The sequence below is a fragment of the Capronia epimyces genome (assembly GCF_000585565.1).
Source record: "Capronia epimyces CBS 606.96 chromosome Unknown aczIQ-supercont1.2, whole genome shotgun sequence".
In the NCBI taxonomy this organism is placed as follows: domain Eukaryota; kingdom Fungi; phylum Ascomycota; class Eurotiomycetes; order Chaetothyriales; family Herpotrichiellaceae; genus Capronia; species Capronia epimyces.
The window spans coordinates 3,845,589-3,861,750 of NW_006912905.1; the positions used below are offsets into that span (position 1 = coordinate 3,845,589).

Sequence of the window (16,162 nt, forward strand, 5' to 3'; positions counted from 1 at the left end):
ATCGGATCACTCCTGGTATAATGTCTCGGACGGTGCCCTTAGATCCAGATGTTTCCTACAGTCATCGCCCTTTTGCTTCTCGTGCTTCTCGTACTTCCCGTGCTTCTCGTCCTTGCGATCATCATTCCTCTCGACACCAAGCCGGACTTGGTGCAGGGAGACTGAGACGCAATGGCAGTCCCGCAAGATGGCTCTGCATCGACACTGAGCATTCCGCCTCGCAGCTCGTCCCTTGCAGGAGCAGGAGATGCGACCAGATTGGAGCAGCACAGTCGTTCTGAACAATTTTTCGATTCAGCGTACATCACCTGGCCTGCACCCAGATCCCGGTACCTACCTCCAAGACGCTCCTCTCACGACGACGTTGAACCCTTTCCAGATTTTCAAGATCCTTCTACCAGTCTCATCATTGCACGGACCCTCCTGCTCGACCATCTCTATTCGTTCCAACGTCGAGCTGTGCCCGGGACACCGTTCCAAAGCCTGCATTCGCGCATTGTACCATCCAGTGGACACATCAAAGAGGGAGAAGATTTGACTCGATGCCGAGCCTCGGTTGAGAAGGTCCTCGGTGCTGGACAGGCGCTGCGTGCCCGGCGCATGCAAGGCAGTTACGGAAAACCGGCCCGTCTCAGAGGAACCGATCCTAACATGTGTTTCGGTAAGAAGGAAGCCGAGCCAAAGCAGCTGATGAAGATGAAGCTGAAAACAAAGGTCAAGAACGGGATTGCCGAAGCTTTGAGGATTGAACGAGCCTTCAGTAGGAGAGCCATCAACGGTGAAGGCCAAGACCATGGAGCAGGGGAAGAACGAGGTCGGTCCGCTCACCGCAAGCATCGCCGAGCTCGAGCCGCCACGCCTGCAGCACACACACCGAAGACGGTGATGAAAACCCTGATGATGCTGCGAGAGACATATCCGTTGTACTACAAGTCCCAAGCCCTGCCAGTGGCGGCCAGCTTGGACAGCAAAGATCAGCCAGCGCGGAAGAGTGCAGAGGACGAGCAGCAGCCGACGGGTTTAGGAGTCACTTTGGTACCCTCTCTTGGTCATGCGGATTCTCAGCCGGTGTTGGGGTCTGGCCGAGAACATCTTCCTGCATTGCCATGCCGCTCGCACAAGCCGCTCCGCACGGCGGCGTCGATGACCTCCCTCAAGTCAGCAAAGCAGACAACCAAAGCTCTGTTGCGGCGCGCAGCTGCGAAGGTCGGGGTCTGCCGCTCATCTGCTTCGAGATGGGAAGAAGGGACCGCGAGCTGGGATATGAAGAGTGAGGAGGACAAGACTGTCGATCTTGGCCGGGGCAAGCACACGGTACATGTAAGTGAGCGCGTTGTTGGCATTGACACCTTCCCAGTCGCAGTCAGAATTGGAGAACCGACCGCAGAGACGCCATCCGAGACGAGGCGACCATCAACAGGCCCAGGTCCGAACGAGGGCAGACTCGGCTCAAAGCGACACGGTCGCTATTTCGTTATCGAACGAGGAGCTGTGCATCTAGACGAGGATGAAGCCTCCGGCGAACAAGTCTACGTAAGTGTCCCAAGTTTGTCCCAGCCATCCACTGCACCGCCAGCCACTGCGATGACAGAGACAGAAAGAGACCATTCTGGAGGGGAGTCTGCGGCGCCAGTACCGACACCGTCACCATCACTGTCACCTTCACCGTCCTCCTTGCCAGGGGCAGATCCACACCGCAGCCACGACGACACAACACTTCGACGAAGCTCCTCCTCGGAGGCCATGGATGAACTGGCATGTGCTGAAATGGTGAGATTCTCCAAACCGTCGTCGCCACCACGTCTCCTCTACATCCGGCCCCGCCGCCCGAGATTGCCGCCGCCGCTGCGTCTCCAGGCTGAAGCATCAAGTCCCGGTTTCAATCCAAAAGCAGACGAAGCAACAGCAACAAAAACAGCAGCAGCAGCAGCAGCAGCAGCAATAGACGAGGACTGGTTTGTCATAAGCCCGGCCCCAGATGCATCGGCGGCAATCGAGGATCAGGACCAGGACCAGGATCAGGATCAGGCTCGTCACCATCGCCATGTTTTTCGAGGATACGTGACCCGGCCAACGGGAAGACCGCAGTCAATGACAGCCTTGTCTCAATCTCAATTCCGTCTCGGCCTGTCGCAGACCACGTCGGTCAACCATGGTGTGGTTAAGGCTTCACATGCTCGCGACGACCTGCTTCAGGCTGGCGATGTGGCTGTAGGACTCTCACCCTCGGCCTCTCTTTTTTCCAGCATGCTGCAAAAGCTTGATCGTGAAGTGCTTGGGCGGCACGGATTGTAGTTCGGCGACTAGGCCAGTTGATTGTCAGGACAGTCGCGTGTAGCATACTGATACCTTGCGTGGCGTGTAGCATACTCCTATCATGTGCGGTGTAGTATGGTGTGGTGTAGAGTAGATGGAGTTATAGATGTGATGTGATGTGATGGATGTATGGATGAAGCACCGGGATTCAACTTACGAGCTGGGCTGGACCCCGGAGAGAGAATCTATTAGAGAGTTCTTGCGTAGTAGGGCAGGCGATATGGGTGACTGGAAAGGAGAAAGGATCCCTGCTGTATCTGTTGTAGGATGTACAGAGTACAGATATGTTCGATGATTTTTAATCTTATAGCCTTGTCCGTCTCACAACCACTAATAGTATTTCTATATCCTATTCTCTATCGACACATCTATACCTACCCACCACTACCACGACAGGAAGACCACTCTACTCCTAGTGACCTATCAAGATGATAGAAAGGAATACGCGTAAGTAGTCACAACTCCCCAGGGACTAAGTGGCTAATCTAAGTTCCTACTGCACATCACGCCTGTGGAAACCTCCAGTCTCGTTTCAGCTTTGACCAAATATCAACTGAATCGAGTCACTACTAGCTAGCATCAAGTTCCAAGCTCCCTATGGCCTGTCATGCCTGAAATATCTTTATTCTGCCCGGGTTCTATCCTACAACTGATACCCCCGTAGAGTAGTGCCGGGCAGGAGCCGAAAAGGCAACAACGAAAATCTTTATGCGTTTCAAAAAGCCAAAAAACTTTTTCCACAAGCCCCATGTCGAAGTCAGATGAGGGTTGTGGGAAGTGAAACCCGGGCTGGGGTTTTCCGTATTCCAATTCCGGTTTGTTGTATCGAGTTGTTGTTGTTGTTGTTGTTGTCAGGGCCAGTGATGAATTTCCAATCCGGGTTCAGGGTTCTAGGGCTAGGGGTCAGTTGAACATAGGGCCAAAGGTAACTCAGGGCCAGAGGTAACAAAGGGCCAAAGGCCACAGGGTCAAAGGTAACAAAGGGCCGAATGATCCAGGTTCCCAGGGTTCCGGTTCCATAAAGTCAAAGGGAGACGACGAGGCTCGAACTTGGGCCAGCAGAGCCAGAGAGTGAATCGGGTCGCCCAACTGACTCGGCCGTGGGGGGGCCATCAGGGAACTGGGGGTCTTTGCGTTATTGAGAGGAAAACTCGTGGATGTGATTCATGTACCGATGATTTATTCTGCGGTGAATTGAATTGCGTTCTGCCGGCCGTGCGGCGCGGCGGGTGAGTGAGTGAAGCCTCCTGAGCCATCGATACATCCCTGTCACCTATATCTAAGTACCCAATGGTACTTGGCTCTTGATTGCAGAAAGAAAAGGGACGGAGGGACGACGCACAACGTACAACGCAGCCTGAGCCCACGGGAAGACGTATATATTCCCTACATCAGTGCCCTTCCCCTTTCGATGTAAACTTAGATACTTATCTCTTCAGACCGCAATCTCCCCCTGTCCCTCCGCCAGCTGATCGAAATACGCAGGCTTTTCCAATTCGTGCCCTTCCTGGTCAATCACCAGAACACGACTGAGCTCTTCCTCGATCTCCGCCTTCCGCCTCTGCCATTCCGCCACTTTGGCAAGTTTGCCCTTGAGCTCGCTAATCTCCTTCTCGAGGCCGATTTTCTCCTGCTCCGTCCCAATCCGCACCATCTCCCAGTCATAACCTTCCTCGCCGAGGCCGAGCACCAGGTTGAACGTGTGGTACTTGCGAAGGCTGGCGCGCGTCGAGATTGTGATCAGCGTAATCCCCCGGTCTTTGCACCGCTCATACAGCAAGCCTTCGACGTCGGAGGAAACGGCAGAAGTCCCCTCATCGAGAAAGGCGTACTTGGGCTCATGGTAGAGCAGTCTTGCAATCGCCATGCGCTGTTTTTCTCCACCGGAGAGCACGTCTTTCCATTCCTTCCGTGTGTCCCAGCCGCCTTCCCGGGCAAGCAGATGACCGAGCTTAGCGTCGCCTAAGATCTGCTCCAACTCGTTGTCGCGCCGCGCGTTGTCCCGCATATCCAGTTCAGTGTGCGGGTAGATGACCTGGTCTCGCAATGTCCCTACGCTCAGATAGGGCCGTTGGGGAAGAAACATGATACCGTCCTGGCCGGTGTTGCGTGGCCGGGACACTAAGCCGCGGTATACCGGCCACAGACCGGCAACGATGCGTGCGATGGAAGATTTGCCTGCACCATTGGGGCCGGAAATGAGGAGGTGTTGGCCGCTGTGGGCCACAAATGAGAGTGACTCGATCAGCTCATCTCCCCCATACGGCCACAGCGCCGGAGCCACGATGGGAACATCTTCAAGTCGGACGCCGACGAATCCGAGGTGGGTCGTGCCTTGGACGTCCGCCAACGAGTAAAGTTCGATCCTACCGGGACTGCGGCGGTGGGAGGGTGCGTAAGCATTGGCGTGAACACGATGGAGCGTGGAGATGAGCTGGTAGACTCGTGAGGTGTATCCTGCCAATTCGGAGAGATCCTTGATACTGTACATCATTCGACCACCGGCGTCTGCCAAGGCCAGCATGAGTCTTTTATTGGTGATGAAATCTTTCATGTGCGATCTTTCCCGAGAGGTTTCAGACAATTCCGGTCCTTCAGAACCGCTTGATTCCAGAAGGGCCGTCATTCCCGCCCAGGCTGGAAGATACACAGGTATAGAGGTGATGATATACCCAAATGCCGACCAGGAATATTTCAGGACAAAGTCTTCGAGCATGTTATACCGGACCTTGACGTTATAGATTCCCTCCATCCAAGTCCGGAGCTCTTTGAAAGCTTTGTTAAGGTATACCTTTTCAACCTCGGCCCCGCCGTAGAAGGCGACTTCTTCAGCATTGGCGATCAATCGTGCATGTAGCCCACGGAAATCGCCTTCTTTCCGCGCCTCGACTGCTTTGAGCTTTCCGAACGGCGGGGAGAGCCGGCGAAGGAGAGTAGCTGTGGCGAAATAATTGGATAACAGGCCTGTCAGGGCAAGCGGGCCAAGCGATCGATATAGCTGGTAGTTGAAGACAAAGATGTCGACAAGAGGTTTCCCTAAAGAGGAATATAGAGACGCTGCTGATGTACAGAAGAGTGTGAGATCTTGCGTGATGAACTGGTCTGCGCCTTGGCCGACGCCGCCATCGAGATTGGTGAGTTTGTAATAGTTGAGGTTCGAGTTGAGGTACAGATCGTGGATATACCGAGTCAGTCGAGTTCGGAAAGCAATTGAAATCTTGGACTGAAGGAATTTGATCATGGCGTTGGTGTAGGAGGCCAAGGTGCCGACCGACAGCCATCGGAGGATACCCAACATGAATGATTTCCCTTGACCAGCAACAAGATCCCGAACGATGGCGCCATCCAACCGGGCAACAATCAGAGACAAGTATGTCCTCAGGATGAGGAAGACGGCATGACTCAAGAGTAGGGCTGTCTCTTTGCTCCTAAACCGGGGTATCATGATATTGAGTAGACTCAAGAACTGGTGCAGGAAGGCCAGATTGAGGCCCGGCTTTGTCTGAGGAGGCGGCCCATACGCAGGTGTGGATGCGCCACTTCCCATTCGAGTGACTCGCGGAGGAGTGAGAAACAGTCGGCGGTGCGCATCGAACGTGGTCGGTCGGGTAGGATGAATGATGACCTTGGACGTAGTATCGCCCCGGGGAACATAGATGATGCGCTCTCCATCTTTTCCTCGTAAACCGCTGTTCTTCCTGACCAGTCTACGGCCGCGGTCCTTCTCTTTCGACCTGTCCTGCCACCACTTATAGCTGCCATAGCTCGTGGATATTATCGAGATGACGAGCGCCGCGGTGGCCGCGACTTTGACGGATCTTGACGTTCGGCGTATTCGAGATTGCAGTAGGTTTAGGTAGTGGTGGTAAAGCACCACCAACGGGTCCTCCTTCGATTGCAACGGCATGCTAGAGCAGGTCGACGTGCTGGAAGGCGGTCATTACGGTTGGGGGAGGGACATGATGATATCACGAAGATATCACGAAGACGCCGATGGAGGGCGTTTGAAGAATCGCTGTCTTGTTTGATATTGTTCGGTCTGGAATTCGGAATCCGGTCGCAGGTGGAAGAGCGTAGAGTCGCGGTTCGAAGGCGACGGCATGTGCACTGACGCAACGATCGGGGCTGGGGATGGACGGTGCGGTAGGAGGGTGTATCCTAGTGCAACCCAACACATACATACAATGGTAATAATGTGTACTCCGTACTTTGGAGTGTACGGTACTGGTGGGGATGGCATGTGCCGAGGCTCGTCTTATTCCCCAGGCCTAACAAGAGACTCGCAATCTACTCTGTACATTCATGTACATCCATGTATCCCATAATCCTCTCTCGCATTTGATTATATTCTTCCCAAAGGGGTGGGATCTAAATCACACATCGGAACATCATATCTCGGAGGGCCAGCCCTCGGCAGTGGTCATAAGTGGCCATTTGACTTGTTCTTTTGCTCCGGTATGGGCGTCAATAGCGTTCCTTTGTCCACAGCGCTTTCCAGGTTCTGCAGCACCAACAGCTCCATCTCTCTTTGCGTCTCATAAGTGTTTGTGCCAATATGCGGCACAATGAAGGCTCGGTCATTCTTCAACAGGCCCTCCTCCACCTCGGGTTCTTTCTCAAAGACGTCTAGTCCAACCGATGCCACTTTCCCACTCTCGAGCGCTGCAACTAGGTCTTTCTCGTTAATCAAGGCGCCTCGAGCCGTGTTGACAATGACCACGCCATCCTTCATCTTTGCGAGTTCCGGGGCGGATATGATGTGACGGGTTTTGGCGTTGAGGGCGAGATTGAGGCTCAGGACATCAGATTGGGCGAGTAACTCATCAAAGGAAAGGTATGTGGCATCTTCCTCCAGTTCTGGAGACAGTCTCGACCTGTTGTGGTAGGCAATCTTCATCCCGAACGCTCGTGCACGCTTTGCCATCGCCTACACCTAGTTAGCAAGTGTAATTGTCATCTGCATCTGCGGACCGGTGTCTCACCCTGCCAATACCTCCCATGCCCAAGATTCCGAGAACCTTGCCCTTGGGATCGTGTCCAATGGGTGTGTTGCCTTTCCATTTGCCCTCTTTAATGGCCGTCAAAGGTATCCAGGCATTTCTGAGGGCGCCCAACAGCAGGAAAATACCAACATCGGCAGTGGCGTCATCGACAGCTATCGGAGTACTGGAAATCTGGAGGCCTTTCTCTGTGCATGCATCCACATCGATGTTGTCATATCCCGCACCATTGTGACAGATGTATCTCAGAGATTTCGGGAGGACCGACACCAGCTCTTTATCAAAAGGGCCAGTCTGGGAGACAGAATGATTTGAACGATACAGAGCCACAATGCCGTCATATTCGCCGTTCTTGCAGTTGGACAAGAACTGAGCCCGGGTTCCTTTGCGGAATTCTTTCAGCACATATTTGGAGCCATACTCTTCCCACTCTTTGTTGACATGTGTCAGGCCCCCGATCAACAAAACCGTGGGTTTGGACATTGTGCCTGGACGATATTGGCGTCGGAATGGTGTTGAGAGGGCAGATCGGCTGGGATTGGCGTAGGTACAGGGCGAACGAGTGTAGAATATCCTTGGTCTTAAAGAGAGAGCGAAACGGCAGAGAGGGCTGCAAAACATCAATTTGCTAACAAACGCCAAAGATTGCGACTTTTTTTTTCTCTACTATGAAATACTATGTATGGAGTGCGTGTAGTTAACTCGGCGAGTCTCCTTCAAGCCATCGGTGTTTGAGCGCTGCCCCCCGCACAGTCGATTGCCGACATTTCATGGGCGACAGTCTCCCTAAGTCGTGGGTGCAAACCCCACTACAGTACTTCCTGGCGCTGGGTCAGTGGGCACCCCACGGCTGAGGCCTGCATCTTGTACCTGGTATGTATCCATATTCAGCATCCGCAAGGTGCCTAGTACTCCTGAACATTGGTCGGGCTAATGCTCGCCGAAGATTTCTTGGAATGGACTGCCCGCGAACTCGAGTCGAAAGGTCATAAGAACGAAGAATGCGAATTCGACATTCGAACACTCTAACAGACGCACCCCGGCGAAGATCCCGGTCGTCTCCCTCTCTAATATCAGGGCTCATCCCATATTCTCGACCCTCCTCCACACATTGTTTCGGCAGACTGCCGTGCTCCACGCCACATCTTGTGTGCTCCTAGTTCTGCTTGTTCAGTCATTCATCTAAGAAAGAGACAGGAAAGACACCACTCGGTGAGGGCAACAGTGAGATTGACCAAGACTCGTTGTTGATGCTTGGCCGTCCGACAACATGTCTCCCTCCGAAAGCGTCCAGGCGCTAGTACTTCATGGCGCCAAAGACTTAAGAGTGGTAAGCGAATGCAGTAAATGCAGAATCGTCAAAAGGCGCGCATTCATTGACACTGTGTTCTCCTAGGAAACCAGGCCAGAGCCTACGCCCCGCAAAGGAGAGGTCCAGATAGCCATCAAGGCCACCGGTCTCTGCGGATCGGACTTGCACTACTACCAGCATGGCCGTAATGGCAGCTTTGTGATCCAAGCACCACTTGTTCTTGGTCACGAAGCATCAGGCGTCGTCACTGCTGTTCCTGACACGCAGAATGGAGCCACCACCGGCGCTGGTCCTTCGGCAGGCCTCAAGGTTGGAGACAGAGTCGCCCTAGAAGTCGGTATACCCTGTCGGTCATGCTCACTATGTACTACCGGCCGATATAACCTCTGTCCTCAAATGTCCTTCAGGTCTTCAGCAAAGACATTTCCGCATGCAGACGGCACCCTACAGACTGTGATATCCCATCCGGCCAACATGTGCCATGAACTCCCCGAGCACGTCACGTTCGAACAAGGCGCCCTTGTTGAGCCATTAGCTGTTTCGCTGCACGGGATCAATCGAAGCCAGAGTGCGGGATCAAGCGCCGGAGTTCCCCTGGTCGGCTCAACTGCCTTGGTGCTCGGGGCTGGTGCTGTTGGGATGCTGACCGCGGCCGCGCTCGCCGTCGCCGGAGTCTCAAAAATCGTCATTGCCGATATTGATGCTCCGAGGCTCAAGATCGCAGCGGGCCTAGCCAGTGGGAAATACAAGCTGAAGACGTTCCTGTTGCCACGCAAAGCACCGGCGCCGACCATCGAGGAGACACTAGCTGGTGCACAAGAATTGGCCACTGAGGTTTGCAAGTCAGCAGACCTGCAATCTGGGTTTGACAGAGTTTTCGAATGCACGGGAGTGCAATCTTGCGTGCAACTAGGCATCTTTGCAGCTACGGCAGGTGGGAAGCTGGTGCTGGTTGGAATGGGTACCCCGACCCAGACACTGCCCTTGGGCGCAGCAGCCTTGAGGGAAGTGGACATTATTGGTGTATTCCGATATGCAAACTGCTATCCAGCTGCTATTGCACTTTTTGCGAGCGGACAATTGGACGGTGTCGTTGAAGACCTTGTTACACACCGTGTCGCACTTGCAGACGGAGAAAGAGCATTTAGACTGGCTGCAAACCAGCCAAAGGACGGAGAAGACGAGGGAAGAGTGCCTGTAAAGGTCGTCATCACTTCGTGATTGAAAATTGTGCAGTTTCTAATACAATGAGCACCTCTCGGAGGCAATGGAATGCCAAAGGGAGTTTCGTCTGAATCATGGCAGGGTGATATTTCCCCTATGTGTAGATACTCCGTGGCCGGGAGCTGTCAAGATCTGTAAGCCCGACCAAAGGATCACAAGGCTGACACATGTGGCACGCACTAACTCCTATGCCTCAGGGCCCGCGCGCCCTGAAGCGAGTTGCATAGCCGTCAACGACCTTCGGCGCACGACTCTTCCAAGCTGCAGTATTATACTTGTACTGTGGTAAGGGAGTTGACTGAAACGCCTCGCGGATCTTCAAACAGTCTCTGCTGATAGCGATTATCTTGCCTTTTAGGTGACGTCAATCGATCTCCCGCCTGCGCAAATCCTCGGCCTCTCTCGCCAATCTCCCCCTGATAGAAATCAGTAGTAGACCATACTTCACTAACCACAGCACACTCCGATCAAACTAATCCTTCTATACTAATGTCAATTCCATCCGAACAGCCATGACAACTCGGAAAATCCTCGTCACGGGTGCCACCGGCAAGCAAGGTGGTGCTGTAGTGAAAGCCCTTCTCGCCAACCCTCCTCCCTACGATTACCAGATCCTAGCTCTGACACGCAAATCTACCTCTTCCTCCGCAAAAGCTCTTGCTTCGAATCCTAAGATCACACTTATTGAGGGCAGTCTTGATGACTGTGGGAGCATTTTCACAAAAGCTGGCGGAGTGGGAGCTGTCTGGGGCGTGTTTGCTGTGACAGTCCCATCATTCAAGAAAGAAGTCGAGAACGGCGAGCTGAAACACGGCAAAGATCTGGTCGATGCAGCCATTGCGCACGATGTTAAACATTTTGTCTTCAGTTCCGTCGATCGTGGCGGCCCTGACCAGTCCGAAGTAGACGCTACCAACGTCCCCCATTTTGTGTCGAAAGCACGTTCGACATCTCCCCTGTTCCCCGGCGCTCCTGGTTGCTAACACGATGCTAGTATAACATCGAAAAACATCTGAAAGAGAAGGCGAGAGGGACTGGCACGACGTACACTATTCTACGGCCGGTAGCTTTTATGGAAAACTTAACTCCGAATCTGCCAGGAAGAGTATTTACGGCCACGTGGGCGAGCATGGGTGACAAACCTCTACAATTGGTAGCTACCAAGGACATCGGAGTTTTTGCTGCTCAGGCATTTGCATCCGCAGAAACGGACGAATACAAGAACAGCGCCATCAGTCTCGCAGGCGACGAGCTCACCCAAGCTCAGGCTAATGAGGTCTTCTGGAAAGTGCTGGGTCGCCCCATGCCCCGGTCATACGATTTCATGGCGACCCTCTTGAAGAAAATGATCCCCGAATTAGGAATTATGTTCCAGTGGTTCGTCGACCAAGGTTACGGCAGTGACTTGCAGCAATGTCGCCTGTTGAATAAGAACATGCTTGACTTTGAGAAGTGGTTGCGCGAGGAGAGTGGTTTCAAGCGTTGACCTCCGAGGTATGATGCGATAGTCCATAGCAAGTGATCTCCGATGTACGCGACGAATGTCTCAAGAGTCTTCTTGTTGGTGGATATGGACTGGAACGCGACATACTCCTTTCAATTTGATGTTCTGCGGCCGAACTTAGCATGGAGTCTGGAGGTTCATGGGTCTGGTCTTGGAGACCCAGTTCATCTACTTGCGCGATATCACAACGATTTGCAGCACTGACACGTAGAAGGCTGGGGCAGCCTTCCTTTAATCTATCTCTGTCACACCTCGCAACTAACTTGCCCGACGTACGGGTACTTTGACGTCACTTAGAAGGACGTCCGACACACCCGAGTAGGAGCCTGGTCGTGGGGAAGCTCGACGGCAGAAGACATGGGCGCAACATCACATAAGCACCGAGTGTCACACCAACTTACTCTCCAGCCCCTTCATTAGCCTGGACCCGGTATGCCGTTTTGACAGCCCACGGTCCAGAGAGAGTGACGGACACTTTTTGGCCCGTATTCTTAGCGCAACGTGCCTCGAGTACTCCGTATGTAGCACAGAGAAAGACATGTTTCCATGCTGAGGCACTGGCAGAGAACGCAGGCAGGCAGTTAGACAGGCGGCAAAGAGGGTGTCGGCGGTCGCATGGTCGCAAAAGGTCCAGATGCAGAAGGCCAGCCTGAGAGGCCGTGATTGGTGGTGAGGAGTGCTCTAGAGTATCTTAGGCCGGCGCTAAGCTGGATTTGAAACATGCGCTAATGTTTGAAGTGACCTCGTCTCGCAATCCCAACCCCCTTCTCTCTGTTCTCCCTGTTCTCTCCATGCCTCCCTATCCTTCAGAGAGCATTGACACCATCACGCGACCCTCTCTTTGAGATGAAAGGGGTCCCCGCGGAGTGCCTTTCTCAGCTCTGTCCATGCGTCGCCGCGCTGGCTCACGACAAACTGAGGGTGAAAGCTATCCCCGCCAAGTGCCCACCATCTGCCTCACCCGCCGAGGGTGAGTGATGATATTGTCTGCCAGAACAATCGAGGAGAAACAATGCCCTCGAGCATGGTACGTACAATTCACAGCGGGAACACCCTGAGAAGCGGCGATCTCGACTCGATGCATCTCCATCGCTCTTATCTTAGATCGAGCGTGCAATATAATCCGCACCAACCAAGTCTAAACTTGTGCCCCGGCACGCCACGCGAAGGCCGAGGCTATGAAACACCGCCACTCCAGGTCAAACCCTGAGCATTGCATGAGTCGATGGTCGACAGGGGACAGGTATTGGCTGTCCGTTCGTCATACCTGATTAGAGCTCGTCCACCGTATACTCCGTACACCCTCGCCAGCTGTTCTATCCTGTAGATGGCAGGTTCGACGTCTATCCCGCAATCCGCATCCCCTAAAAGGGGTCTTTCTGCATGGATCAAGCCTCGAGCTCCAAAACGCTGCCTCGCCTCCTTGCGCTTAGATGCCGATCGAAATTCCCATATCCATACTCCACGTTCCGCTTGGATGGTCCAAAAGCTTTGTCTTTGTGCACAATCGCTCACACTGCCTACCAGACCGCCAGGCGGCCGCCGAGCTCAAGTTGAAGTCTCGCTTATCGCCCGACTTGTCTTCCCATTGTTCTCTCCAACACAACACACAATGCTTGTGCAAGCATTGTCTACATCTTTGTTCTAAATCGTCAATGCCGACGCAGTCACTCTTTTGATTCATCACATCTTTGTTTGTTCTTTCACTCCTTTACCACGGCAGTGCCGTCTGTGTTACTGCCTGCCTTTTCAGCTCCAAGTATTTGGGCAACCAATCTTTTCAACCGTTCTGGCCTGGTCCATTCGATCTTTCGTACCACCAGATCATTCAGTCTGTCACAGACCCTCAACACTCTTATAGATCCTAAGACTCTGGCTCCTGGTCGAACCGAGAACGACTCTTCGCTGGCCGAAACACCCGCATCTACAGAAGCGCATTCTATGTCTTGGTCACACTCCGCCATGCCTTCCACCAAATCCCTCTTGCGCACTGCCATTTTCGGGCTGCTAGCTGCAACTCCTTTCACCGCTGCTCACACATGGGTTGAACAGTTGATGGTCATTGCTCCGAATGGTACTCTGGTTGGACAGCCTGGATTCGCACGTGGAAATGTCCTTCGAGGCACTCCTGGATTCAGTGATCCTACCATGGTCAACCTCATTCCACCCGACGGCCGCCCTATCAACCAGATCGAGCCTTCTGATCTGATGTGCAAGTCCACCCAGACATCTCAGACTCAAACGGATGGTAGTCCTAGGCTGCAGGCGGCTCCTGGATCGGCGGTGGCTTTGAGATTCCAAGAGAATGGCCACGTTACTTTGCCAGACAATCAGCCAGGAAAGCCGCCAAACCGGGGCACTGTTTTCGTCTATGGCACTACTCAGCCAAGTCCGGACGATTCTTTCCTTGCCATTCACCGTGTCTGGAATGCCAACGGTACCGGCGGTGATGGTCGTGGCGTTCTCTTGTCCACCCGAAACTTTGACGATGGTCAATGTTATCAAGTCAACGGTGGCCAAATATCTCAGCAGCGTCAGCAGCAGTTCAAGCACACTTTCAACAGTGTCATGGGTAATGACCTTTGGTGCCAGCAAGATGTTCAAATTCCATCAAATGCTCCAAGCGGTCAACCATACACTCTTTACTGGGTGTGGGACTGGCCAACACTGCCCGGCACTGCGGGATTTCCAAATGGCAAGCAAGAAATCTACACCACCTGCTTGGATATTGACATCGTGGACAACAATGGCGCTGGTACTGTTTCCAATGCCCAAGCCAACTTTGTCCAAGGCCAAGCAGTCGACAATGCTGCCATTGCTGGTCAATTCTCCGACATTGCCAATCCTACTGCGGTAACCGGTCAGTCAATCCCCTTTACCTCAATCCCCATTCCACGCACTTCCAAACCTGCACTTCAGAATTCAACCCAGCCACTGACGTCTTATATAGGTTCGACTATTCCTTTCTCTGCTTCCGCCACCGGCCCTGCTGTCGGCGGTGCCAGCGAAGCTAGTGCCGTCGCTGCCACCCAAACTGACACAGGTGTTCCTGCCTTCTTGACCGTTCATACTGGGTCCACAGCTGGTCCAGGGGTTGAGACTCAATCATTTACCGTCATTCCCATTGGTGTCTCAACTCCCGATGCACAGCCTACTCCTGGGCAGGGCCGCGGCGGCCATGGTGGAGATAACAACGCTGGTGAGTCGGACCTTGAAAGCATCTTATCATCCGTCGTCAGTTTGCTGAACAGCATGGGCGACCATACAGGTCCACAAGTCACTCCAGTACCAAACGCCAATGCAGCAGTTGCCACGTTCACTGAGTACCACTCGGTTACGGAGACCGTTTTCCAAACCGTTTACAACACCAGATACACAAAACGCGACGGTAAGCCCAACCCCTCGATCTTTGCCTCAGCCCCAAGTGTCTTTCCAACCGGATCTCGTGGTCGTCCCGATTATCCAGCCTCTCGCCTTTCTCGTTGGTACCGTTACACAACAAATCGTGGCCACATGACTGCGATATCTCCTACTTATGCTCCAGGCGAACCCCATTCGGTTTTCCGCGGCGGGCCTCGTAACCATTCGTGTGGCACCGGAGATGGCATTGGTAACAGCAGCCTCAGAAAAGGTGACAGCGGAGACCATGGACGCTATGGTGACGGCAACCCATGGTTCAACTCAATGCACCCTGCAAGCATGGCATCAGTGACGACTCTTGGCTCGATCATGACCATGCCCGATGGCCTTGTCATGACCATGCCTGTAACCACCGACATGGCCACTGACGCCCCTTTCCCACCTGAGAGCGAGAGCCCATCCGAGTCGCCTCCAAACACAGTCTACTCCATGCCTTCTGACCCAGATTCTCCATCACTACCCGCGAATCCAGTTCAATCTTCTGTACCGATGTCGCTGACTATTGTTCCTATCTCAGATTCTGCACCTACCCCAACAGTTGCTCCGCGTGCTGCCGCTCCCGATCCAGCAGACGGAAACTGCTCGACTGCTCACTCTGCCTACCGCTTGCGCGCACGCAACCCCTTCATCTGGCTCGGCTGGAGCTCAAGCTCAAGTGAAGCGAAAGCGACGGCGGGTTCGTGAAGGCTGGTCCAACATTGATGATGAGCATTGGTGGACATACGGGTTCAGTGACCATTCCAGATGCATAAGTTGGGATGAATCTAAAGCGGGGCGAAATCAAGACAGGAATGCGCTGGGCGGTTTCTTCAAGTTGATATTTTGCACATAAACCGACGGACACGCGCTTGGATGGACAAATTACGCACGAAGAGTTGACGTCGCGTCGTCAAATGACCAGGAGATGAATTAATGGGTTGGAAGATAGCATAGCATATGAGACCAGACGCCGAGATCGCGTTCACATATCAATGACCCATTCTGCACATCCAGATCAAGAGAACTCGTGGATACGGAAAAAGCTCGATGTGATCGTTCATTAGGTGCCAATGGTTGTCCAAAGCAGAACGACACAGGCCAATTCGTTTGAATCCGCGGGCGTAGGCGAGCCACTGCATTGATTCTCATTTTCATTTTCATTTTCATTTTCATTTTCAGTTTTTCCTTTCTTTAGAACGGCCCCGGCTTGGGCATCTGATGGAATGCATGCGAAACGTAGCTACTCGGCGGGCCAAAGTCGAACTAGACATGAATGAGACTTGACATGGGCAGACCAGACAGTCTGACATGTATGGTGGCACTCATTAGTATTATCGAGGAAGCATATAGTAAGTATACATGAATCAACAGCCGCTAAAATGGACATCCGCTATGCCTCGCCCACCG

At 53.3% G+C, this 16,162-nt stretch overlaps 6 protein-coding genes across 6 annotated transcripts; 4 read left to right on the plus strand and 2 right to left on the minus strand.

The window, feature by feature from the left end:
• Positions 1–171: 171 nt before the first annotated feature.
• On the plus strand, positions 172–1,501 carry A1O3_03193 (uncharacterized protein; the record flags this gene model as incomplete). The annotated part of the gene is made up of 2 exons (XM_007733331.1): positions 172–1,320; positions 1,364–1,501. 2 exons carry the CDS (start codon positions 172–174, stop codon positions 1,499–1,501), a joined length of 1,287 nt encoding a protein of 428 aa, XP_007731521.1.
• Positions 1,502–3,751: 2,250 nt separating this feature from the next.
• On the minus strand, positions 3,752–6,223 carry A1O3_03194 (uncharacterized protein; the record flags this gene model as incomplete). Its single annotated transcript, XM_007733332.1, has 1 exon — positions 3,752–6,223. One exon carries the CDS (start codon positions 6,221–6,223, stop codon positions 3,752–3,754), a length of 2,472 nt encoding a protein of 823 aa, XP_007731522.1.
• A 513-nt stretch (positions 6,224–6,736) lies between these two features.
• Positions 6,737–7,799, minus strand: A1O3_03195 (D-3-phosphoglycerate dehydrogenase; the record flags this gene model as incomplete). The annotated part of the gene is made up of 2 exons (XM_007733333.1): positions 6,737–7,243; positions 7,299–7,799. The coding sequence occupies 2 exons, from the start codon at positions 7,797–7,799 to the stop codon at positions 6,737–6,739; spliced, it is 1,008 nt and encodes a 335-aa protein (XP_007731523.1).
• A 787-nt stretch (positions 7,800–8,586) lies between these two features.
• On the plus strand, positions 8,587–9,849 carry A1O3_03196 (L-iditol 2-dehydrogenase; the record flags this gene model as incomplete). The annotated part of the gene is made up of 2 exons (XM_007733334.1): positions 8,587–8,646; positions 8,713–9,849. 2 exons carry the CDS (start codon positions 8,587–8,589, stop codon positions 9,847–9,849), a joined length of 1,197 nt encoding a protein of 398 aa, XP_007731524.1.
• A 515-nt stretch (positions 9,850–10,364) lies between these two features.
• Positions 10,365–11,338, plus strand: A1O3_03197 (uncharacterized protein; the record flags this gene model as incomplete). Its single annotated transcript, XM_007733335.1, has 2 exons — positions 10,365–10,781; positions 10,847–11,338. The coding sequence occupies 2 exons, from the start codon at positions 10,365–10,367 to the stop codon at positions 11,336–11,338; spliced, it is 909 nt and encodes a 302-aa protein (XP_007731525.1).
• Positions 11,339–13,318: 1,980 nt separating this feature from the next.
• Positions 13,319–15,460, plus strand: A1O3_03198 (uncharacterized protein; the record flags this gene model as incomplete). The annotated part of the gene is made up of 1 exon (XM_007733336.1): positions 13,319–15,460. One exon carries the CDS (start codon positions 13,319–13,321, stop codon positions 15,458–15,460), a length of 2,142 nt encoding a protein of 713 aa, XP_007731526.1.
• Between the last annotated feature and the right edge of the window lie 702 nt (positions 15,461–16,162).